Source organism: Solanum verrucosum, unplaced genomic scaffold (genome assembly GCF_900185275.1).
Source record: "Solanum verrucosum unplaced genomic scaffold, falcon-dt-bn FXZP01000157.1, whole genome shotgun sequence".
Taxonomy (NCBI): Eukaryota; Viridiplantae; Streptophyta; class Magnoliopsida; order Solanales; family Solanaceae; genus Solanum; species Solanum verrucosum.
Genome location: NW_026020185.1, coordinates 2,360,406 through 2,370,485, shown reverse-complemented (window position 1 = coordinate 2,370,485; position 10,080 = coordinate 2,360,406). Strand labels below are relative to the sequence as shown.

General features: G+C 37.0%; 1 protein-coding gene across 1 annotated transcript; it reads left to right on the top strand.

Annotated features, from left to right (window-relative positions):
* The first annotated feature begins 1,556 nt into the window (after positions 1-1,556).
* Positions 1,557-4,961, top strand: LOC125829317 (G-type lectin S-receptor-like serine/threonine-protein kinase At4g27290). The gene is made up of 7 exons (XM_049508555.1): positions 1,557-2,867; positions 3,043-3,174; positions 3,288-3,445; positions 3,658-3,868; positions 4,005-4,242; positions 4,322-4,472; positions 4,548-4,961. Exons 1-7 carry the CDS (start codon positions 1,595-1,597, stop codon positions 4,854-4,856), a joined length of 2,472 nt encoding a protein of 823 aa, XP_049364512.1. The 5' UTR covers positions 1,557-1,594; the 3' UTR covers positions 4,857-4,961.
* The last annotated feature ends 5,119 nt before the right edge of the window (positions 4,962-10,080 follow it).

Sequence of the window (10,080 nt, the reverse complement as noted above, 5' to 3'; positions counted from 1 at the left end):
CATATCACTTTATCTATCATTTCATTTTATATATATAGATTCTTAGCATTTGATTATAAATGTTTCTTAAATACTTATTTTATAATAGATATATCTATGTGTAGCCATATCAATAGAAAATTTCAGAGATTCGCTTGGGTAGATGACATGTGGCATAAAATGTGTGTTTTTAAATTACTTAATCAAGTAGAGCAATGTTTTAAAATTATTTAATCAACTAGAGGAATGTTTTAAAGACTGTCAATAGTTAATACACTAAAATAATAATTCACGTCAAGTTTAGAGTACTGTTTTCAATACTTATGTCTAAAAAATATTAGGGAAAAGGCATAGATTCCCCCTTGAACTTATCCCAAAAAGTCAGTTACACGCTTAAACTATCATGATGACCTATTACACACCTTAACTACTCAAAAGTGAATTTATTACCACCCTGAGACGTGTAACACCACTCTCACATTATGTGGTGTAGTACACTCGCTGCCACGTCAACGCTACGTCAACGTCATGTCATAAATTATATTTTTTTGTTTTGTTTTCTTTATTAAGTAACTTTTCTTTTGTTAACTATATTTTACTTTCACTAATCCTTATTAATTGTTTTAATTCTCTAATAATTATATCTTCTTCATCACTAATCCCACCCATTTTCAATTCTCATTTCATCGGAAAATCATATCCGACCCCACCTTCACTATTGATTTTGTTCTTCACCACCACTATATCACCTTCAATTCTTCTTCTTCTTTGTCACCCAACACCAAATATCACCACCACCATTATCAATAACGACTTTTTCTTCTTCACTACCTTCCATTACCTCTTTTAATGTTTGTCACCCGCCATCCATCACCACCAAACGCATAAAGCTGCTATTACCACCAAACCCAAAAATTGATTAACAACAAAAAATTCTTGAACAAAGTTAAAAAAAAATGAAAAAGATAGAAATAATCAATCAAAAATTTTCTAGATAAAATACAATTATTCACTAACAAATCTAGGGGAATTAACCTAATTGCGAATCAAAAAAAATTGTGCTTTCAGATTGTGATAAAGAATAAAGAAGTGTGATGAAAAATAAAGAATGAAGAAGAAGAGGACAATGGGTGGGGTTTGAAGAAGAAGAGGTGTGGGAGGTGGGGTGGAAAAGAGGATTCTAATTTTTTTTTACTTTAATTTCAAATTAACGCGCCTATTTTTTATTTTTTTGCCACGTTAGTTTTTAGGGGTAAGAAAATTCACTTTTGAATAGTATAGGTGTTTAATAGGTTACTATGATAATTTAAACATGTAACTGACTTTTTGGGATAAGTTAAAGAGGGAATTTTTGCCTTTTGCCAAAATATTATAACAAAACGCGCTAAGTTATAATAAGATAAAGAGATGTGAACATAGCAAATTTCCACGCGACTATGTTAATAAGAATGTTCAACCTATCTATTTTGGTCAGGCTATGCAAAATTTCCACGCGACAATCTTTTTATGTCAACCTATCAACATAATAGCAAATAGATTATGAAGCTTCATATTCTGAACATCTCCATGACTCCATCTGCAAGTGAAATCAAATTCCATCTGCTATCTCATTTTAATGGAGGCCATAAACATACTTTACTTCATGTCATCCATATGGATTCTGTCGAGTGTGAGTGCTCAACATACCATACCTGCAAATCAACCTCTAACAGATGGAAGCACCATTATTTCATCAGATGGCAAGTTTAAGTTGGAATTTTTTTCCCCTGGGACATCCGGGAAACGCTACTTAGGAATATTGTTTAATAAAGTTACTGTACAGACAGTGGTATGGGTTGCTAATAGAGACAATCCACTCAATGACACATCGAGTGTGCTAAATTTTACCAGACAAGGAATACTTACTCTTCTAAATGGTTCTGGCAGAGTCATTTGGTCCTCCAATTCCACTAGACATGGGCAAAATCCAGTAGCACAACTCCTTGATTCAGGCAATCTTGTTGTTCGAGATGCAGCCGAGGATAAGCCTCAGAACTACCTGTGGCAAAGTTTTGACAATCCAGGTGACACGGCTTTACCTGGAATGAAGGTTGGGATTAATCTGAAAACTGGTTTTCATCGTTCCCTTTCGTCATGGAAGAGTACAAATGATCCTTCCAGGGGTCAGTTTACCTGGACATTTGATACTGGTGGATTCCTACAAACATTCGTTATGAATGGTTCCATTGAACTCTACAGAGCTGGACCATGGAATGGCCGAGTCTTTCCTAATGCACCATCTCGTGACACATCGTGGAATGGTTATAATTATACATACTTATCTGATCCTAATGAAGTATCATTCATGTATGAACTTACAGACAGCTCTATCATTGCAAGGGTAGTGATGCAACTAAATGGATTTCTACAGCTTTCAGAATGGAATAATCGGACCCAAAATTGGGACGATGTTGTCAGTGCACCAGCTGATAACTGTGACATTTATGGCCAGTGTCATTCATATGGTTTGTGCAACAGCGGCAATTCCCCAATCTGCAGATGTTTGGATAAATTTGAACCCAAAGATCCAACAGAATGGGCAAGGGGAAATTGGTCTGGTGGCTGTGTTAGAAAGACAGCAATATTGAATTGCCAAAAGGAAGTTAAATTCTTCAAGTATCAAGGCATCAAGTTGCCAGATACTCGTTTTTCCTGGTACAGTGGAGGAGTGACTCTTAATGCATGCGAAGAATTGTGCTTGAGAAACTGCTCGTGTATGGCTTATGCAAATCCAGACATAACAGGGACAAATGAAGACTGCTTGCTTTGGTTTGATGAGCTGATGGACATCAGAGAGTTTGGTGCTACTGGGCAAGATATCTATGTAAAGTTGGACTCTTCTGAGTTTGGTATAAATCTGTTTCTATACTTTTTCATGTTAGGCTGTTAAGTATGCCACATTAGATTTTGAGTATTCTAGACCAAATTAAATGCCATTTAGTGAGCAAGTTGAGGTTTCTCTACATTATTTGAAAACCAAAACAGTTTTTTTTTTTCGTCTTACGAATTTATTTCTGTCATCAGGTAACTCCAGTACAGGGAAAGTAAACAAACTGACAATCAGCTTGCCACTGGCAGCATTAGGTCTGCTCCTAGTACTATGCTTAATCATGTACATAAGGCAAAAGAAGAAGAATCAGCAATATTTTAGAAAAGGTAAACCTCAGAGGTTTTGCTGCTTTTGAATTTGTGGTTCTGTTTTTTCTGGAGTTACATTTGGTAAATATCAGAATTTCTCTTTACATCCAATTAAGTCCTTATTTTAACAGGAAGAAGAACAAGAATCTCTGAAATGTTCTGCACTAAAGAAAGGAAAGATAAAGAGCTAGATTTACCATTGTTTGATTTTGAAACTATATCTCATGCTACCAATAACTTTTCATTGAACAACAAGCTTGGAGAGGGTGGTTTTGGACCTGTTTACAAGGTAACTATTTTAACTTCAGCTCTTTCTATTTCATCCAAAATAACTGCCTAAAAAGGAATTTCCGAAACTTTAAAACGAAAACACATGTTTCGGTAAGAAAATTGATATGTCATTCTCCTATTTCATCTAAACAGCAATGTCAAAATCTAGTTTATTGTTTGTCAGTAAAATATTCTGGAGAAGCTCATTCAACTAATTTACTGGATAACTAGGGTATGCTGAAAGATGGACAAGAAATAGCAGTAAAGAGACTTTCAAGATACTCAGCACAGGGAACTGACGAGTTCAAGAATGAGGTTATCTTCATTGCTAAACTCCAGCATAGGAATCTTGTGAAGCTTCTTGGTTGTTGTATCCAATCAGAAGAAAAAATGTTGGTTTATGAGTACATGCCTAATAATAGCTTGGATTGGTTCCTTTTTGGTTGGTTCTCACTTCTCTCAACTCTTAACACATTTAGTTATCTGTAGTAATAGTTCAATCGTCAGATGAATTTTGTTATCTGTTCTTTGATTTGAAATATCTGAAGTGTTCTACTATAAGCTCAGAATTTTTGCAGATACAGATAGGAGGTCACTGCTTGATTGGCCTAAGTGCTTCCATATTATTAATGGAATTGCTCGCGGACTTCTCTATCTTCATCAAGACTCAAGATTGCGGATAATCCACAGAGATCTTAAACCTAGCAATGTTTTGCTAGACATAGATATGAACCCAAAGATATCCGACTTTGGCATGGCAAGAAGTTTTGGAGGAAATGAGACTGCAGCCATGACAAAAACAGTGGTTGGGACATAGTAAGAATCTTTAAACCGATCAAGTATTTGCAGTCTACTAAAAAGCTACTTACTTTGTTTATTTGACATTATCCTACAGTGGATACATGTCCCCGGAGTATGCAGAAAAAGGAGCATTTTCAGTGAAATCAGATGTATTTAGCTTTGGAGTTCTAGTACTGGAGATTTTAAGCAGGAAGAGAAATAGAGGGTTCTTGCATCCAGACCATAACCATAATCTTCTAGGACATGTAGGTGATCTTCTTGTCTATCTTATATATTAAGTAAAACTTATAGCATCTAACTGCATGATAGTAAATGTTCAGGTGTGGATCCTTTTCAAAGAAGGCAGGGTTATGGAAGTAATTGATACACAACTAAGGCAGTCATGCAATCGGTCTGAAGTTCAAAGATCAGTTCATGTAGGTCTGTTATGTGTGCAGCAGTGTCCAGAAGATAGGCCGAATTTGGCATCAGTTGTGCTCATGTTGGGTAGTGATGTCGCACTACCCTCGCCTAAAGAGCCAGGCTTTTTCAATGGCAGGAACCAATTCACTGAAGCTGACAGTTCATCTAGCAAGCATGGCGAAACTTCAGTGAATGAATTAAGCATCACACAGTTGGATGCCAGATAGGAGATAAATTTTCAGGTCATGGATGTTTTCTGTACGCTATAGTAACTTAATTGTTGCGGTCATATAGAACAAGAACTACTGGTTGTTCAACTAAATAGTTTTACTCAAAAATCTGTGGCATGGTATTAAGCATGACAACTTGACACTCAGTTTGCTGTATATAAAGATAGGAGCAGAGTTGTGAAAAGAGCTAAAAACATTCTCTACATACAAAAGCACCTAGTACATTTGCTTATGAAAGAAGAACAACTTATTCTGTAAAAGACTTTCAGCCTCCCTTGGGGAAGTAAGAACAATTTTTCCTTCGTTGGCTTGCATGTGTCCACGACTAGTCAGGAGACCAGGTCCCTTGACTGTAGTAATAACAGGGAGTAATGTAAATGCTCAAAGTAAAGAACATAGATGTTTACCTGGAAACTTCCTTGTTCAAGAGAGGAAAACTACGACTTGTCACACAGGATTTCTCAAAACTCCAGTAACTTCAAGTAACTTGTGAGTACTGGCTCTATTAATCACAAGGATTAATATCTTAATCCTACAAACCTTTAAACACCTTTATTACAAAACACAAAGCAATAACCTTATTGTCCACTTTATCAACTACCTGTAAGTAGTATAAACTTCAACAAACACCACTCAGCTAACTCAAGCCGCAAACTTAATTAACACTAATATGGAATGGCATGATCTATCTTCCCATGTAACATAGGAATATATTCTTAATAAAAGACCATAAGACACTAGACTTAAATAACAACTTCAAACTCTGCAAGACTAAACCGGGTCCCTCATTGTGTGTCAGAGTAGTTCTTTCTTTAAAACGGGTTTTGCTTTTGAATAATCCTAATTGCAAATAGTAGGTTGTTTCTTGTCAACATTTTCAATATATAAGAGGCACAAAACAACTTAGCAGCATGTCATTGGTCGAGGACTGTTGTCCTTTATGCGCCTCTACTGTAGTGCCCACCAACCACTGCAGTTTCTACAACTTTACAACTGCACTTCATTGACTTGTCCTTTACGACAAAAACACAGAGGACCAGGTCCCTTTACTAGATCCTAGTTCTTTATAGCTTGTTAAATCATCAAAATCCCAAAATACAACATTTCCCCCCTTTTTGATGATGATAAACTATTGCCCATGTTTACATATCTTTTGCTTGCACATTCCCCCTATCAACATGCTTCCCTTGTCGGAAAGACCTGATCCCTTGATCTGAACTGGCTTACATGTTATCAGTGTATCTTCCTCCTTTTGACATCATAGAAAAGTAAGAACAGTAAACCAAGCAAAATTACATGCATTCTGGGTAAATTCATGGCCACTAGGCAATACTAATAGGAACAAACAGGCAGAAAGAAAGGAACGAGAAACAAACATTCTTGGTTTTCCAACTCCGCCCTCTCACTTTTCCATTGTTCAAACCAAAATTGAGTAACACACTTTGGTTGATAAACGGTCAACTCCGCCTTCTCCCCCGTAGAAAAAAATCCATAATTCCAACTATCTTATACACCTTATCAACGAACTCTTGAGAACCTCATCAACCTTGGAAACATGGAACTTCGAAGGATTCAACCTAGTGAAGTCCCTTATCCTTGTAACTGCCGTACCCTCATTTGGATTCATGTGAGTGATGTTTAAAATGCGTAATCAACGACACAACTTCCAATTCAAGTGTCTACGATCGAGCAATAGTATAATAACCCAATTAAGGGTTGGGATCGTCCCAAGAGAGTGGTTTTGAGAATTTATAGAAAAATAAAATTAAGTTCTAACTAGTCGTAGCTAAAGACATTAACGAGTAAAAACATAGTAAATAAAAGGGGGTGACACAAAGTGTCAAATATCAAATGGGGTTTTTGTCACAAATAAATAAAAACAACAAATTAACAATGGAATCTAAACAATGAGAAGGGGATTCTTGAGATGTGACCGGAATACGGATTAATATAAATTATTGGGTACATGCTTTCGATAGAAAAGTTATAGAGTAATAGTGACTAGACTAAGCTTTATGTGGAAATAAGTTCTCTCTCGAGCAACTTATCCCGTTTCAAATGGGTTTCTCTCGGACACCCACTTGCTGCATGAAGGCTAGCCTACGCCTTACCCCACTAACTCTCTCGAGCTGAGTGTTAGGATATGGGACTAGGGCTCACCCTCTCGGGCTAAACCTCATGTCGACCCACTCCTTAGGCCATCAATTTAGTGGTCTTAGTTTTACGACCTCTCTCTCTCGAGCAAGCCGAAAACACATAAATAAACTTGTATTTGCAACTACAAATTCATTAGATTCATACACAACCACTAAACGAACTCACAATTAAACTACAAATAAACTATCAGCAAGCAAACCCCAACAAATATCTTAACCCATATTCGCTAAATCATACCCCAAGAATTGGGGTTTTTGGCCACACATCAAGAAATAGAAATTTATACCTAAATGAGTTTGCATTCAAATGGGTATGAAGATTTAAGTCTTGTTACAGGCCAAGAATGAAGAATTCAAGAGACCCAACTCCAAATCTTGAAGATGAAAACCCTCTTCTCCTCCAAGTCTCCAAAACCCTCTCACTTAGAGCAAAAAAGTACTATTTTATATGGAAATAATAATAATTGTTCGACTCTCCTTAAAAATTAATAAAGAGTTTAGTATTTATAGATTTCAAAAAATAGTGCTGGCGGATTGCTCGACGAGGTTAGTCGGAATCGTCGATTAACTCGGCGATTCACCCTTTGGTGTAGTTCGTCGTCGTCTTGCACCAACCTTCAGCATCGTTGTGCTCTGTGTCATTGGGCGACATACTACTGCTTCGCGGAACTACTCGGCGATGCGCCGACTGCTCCATTTTCTGCCGACTTGATCCTTTCCTTCAGGGCTTATCACACTGGAACAAAGGGCGGAGTGCATCCCTTAGGCGAATCGCCAAGCGTGCTTGGCGATGCTTAGGCTTTAGCTTCTTTGTTCTTTTCAGCCTTTTTGTTCCTTTTTGCGCCTAAGTGTCCATGCTTCCACTAAAACTTCAAATACCTGAAACTTAAGTGTTTTCATCAAATATTTAGAATAAATAAGCATTTGAGGACACTATTTCTATTAAAATAAAGCCCTAAATGAGTCCAATTTGTGGACTCATCAACACTCGCAACTTAAACTTTTGCTTGTATTCAAGCAAACTCAAGTTCAACTGTTCAAAAAGGTTGTCTCAAACATTGCTACACAAGACTCAATCATGAATGCACACAACAAGACTCAATTTACTTATGCAAGGATCAATTGTGTACTCAAAGATTCAAGTTACGACACATTATTTCCAAAGATTCTCATGCTCGCAATACTTGCTACTTGTGCAAGTTCAAGCTCAACAAAAAGTATCTAAATGCCCTCACATAAAAAATGATTCCATATTCACACATAGAGGTTAATCAATTCAAGATCAAGAATCAAATGCAGTGCTTACACTCAGAAGAGGAACACAATGCATGTTTTCACCCATAGGCTTGACCTTATTTTTTGATCGATCTTCGGTTCGGCTTACTCAAGATCAAAAAGGTCTTTCTAAGGCTTGTAATGGGGATGAGTGCAAAGGTACAGTCATTTAGGCTCAGTGACTTTTTCCTCGTGAGATGTGGTATTCTCAAGGCATTTCCTTCTTTTCCTTGATTAATTCTTTTTCTAGTGCTTCTAAGTCATCTTTTTATTCACCTTCATGGATTGCTTGGAAACCCGATTTTCTTGTACTTTATTCCACAACCCCTATTTTTTAAAGGGGTTCCATTATTATGCAACACCATGGGTTAAGGGAGACTTTTCTTGCACTTCTTGACTTCTCCCTTTCCTTTTCACCACACCCCCAACTTAAGCTTTTAGCCTAAGTTGGCTATTCGATAGACCACAAATCAAGAGGATTATAGGTAGTGGGTCAAGTAGGTCTAGGGTTCATCAAGGTTCTTCCAAAGAAAGGTAAGGCTTAAAGGGTGTTCAAGAGAGTTTCACACGCTCACAGGTAAACCATAAAATATGTATATGTCAAATTTGTCTCACACTCTTCAAAAGTTGCTTAAGATCATTTCAAGAGCACACATTACTAAATTAATCCGACTAACGGGGAAAATTCTAGGTTTATTCATGCAAGGTTCAAAGTAAGCTTATCACACAAGGCATCGACACTTAAGTCAAACAAGACCACACACTTTCGCTAGTGTGCAACAGTCATTACAAGAGAATCAATTCGTTAAATGGCTAATCACAACGAGATGCAAAGAGTTCACATTTTGTCTATGCAACTTCATTTGGTCTTATCGTAGCCGTACATTCATGTTCGTTCAATTGAGAGCACTATTCAAGTCATCGGTATTGATCAAAATCGAGACTCAAATTTTTGCAAAAGAACAACCATATTCAACTCACAAGGGGTGGCAAAAATGTGTGAAAAATTTAAAATTTTTCAGAAGGGGTCAACATCATTATGTAATTAAAAATAAAAGGAGCCTCAAGCTCAAACATCCACAGAAACAGATAAAGCACAATTTTAAAACTAAACAACCCAAATATATACACAAAACACAACTATCAGCACAAAAGGTGTGGGCCTCACCCCACCACAAATTAAAGGTATTTGTCCTCAAATGCAAATAACAAAAATATCCAACAAGTCAATCAAAGAAAAATAGAGAGGGAGTTAATGAGGGGATCCTGTTTATGCATTCGCTTAATCTGCCTGTGCATTAGTGTTTGATGCATAAGCTTGATGTAAAACAATATCTCCCAAAGTGTTTCCATTATGGTTTGCATTGTTTTCATTTGCCATAGTTTCTGTAGCGATGTTAGCCTGCCCTATTCTATCCACGTCATGAGCTGTCAAAAATGAATCTATGGCTGTGTAGAATCCGCATCTCCATGGAGGAATGGTGGGATCAATAAGAATCCTCCGTCTGGCCCTAGCTTCCTTGGTATATTTCCTTTGTCTGGCTAACTCTGTTTTCTTTTCATCTTCTTTAAACTCGCGCGCTCTTATGTTTCGGGGTGGTTCATTTCTCCCTACGACTTTTGGTCTAGTCATTTCTGCAAAGACTTCGAATACAAGTTAGACAATAATTTAAACAGGAGAAAGGAGGGTTCCAAGTGCAGAATTGCTTCACCAAAATAGTTGGCGAAGTGCTTATCTAGCTAGGCTATTCGCTTAAAAAGATGGATGAATGATATAATGGCGTAGACAA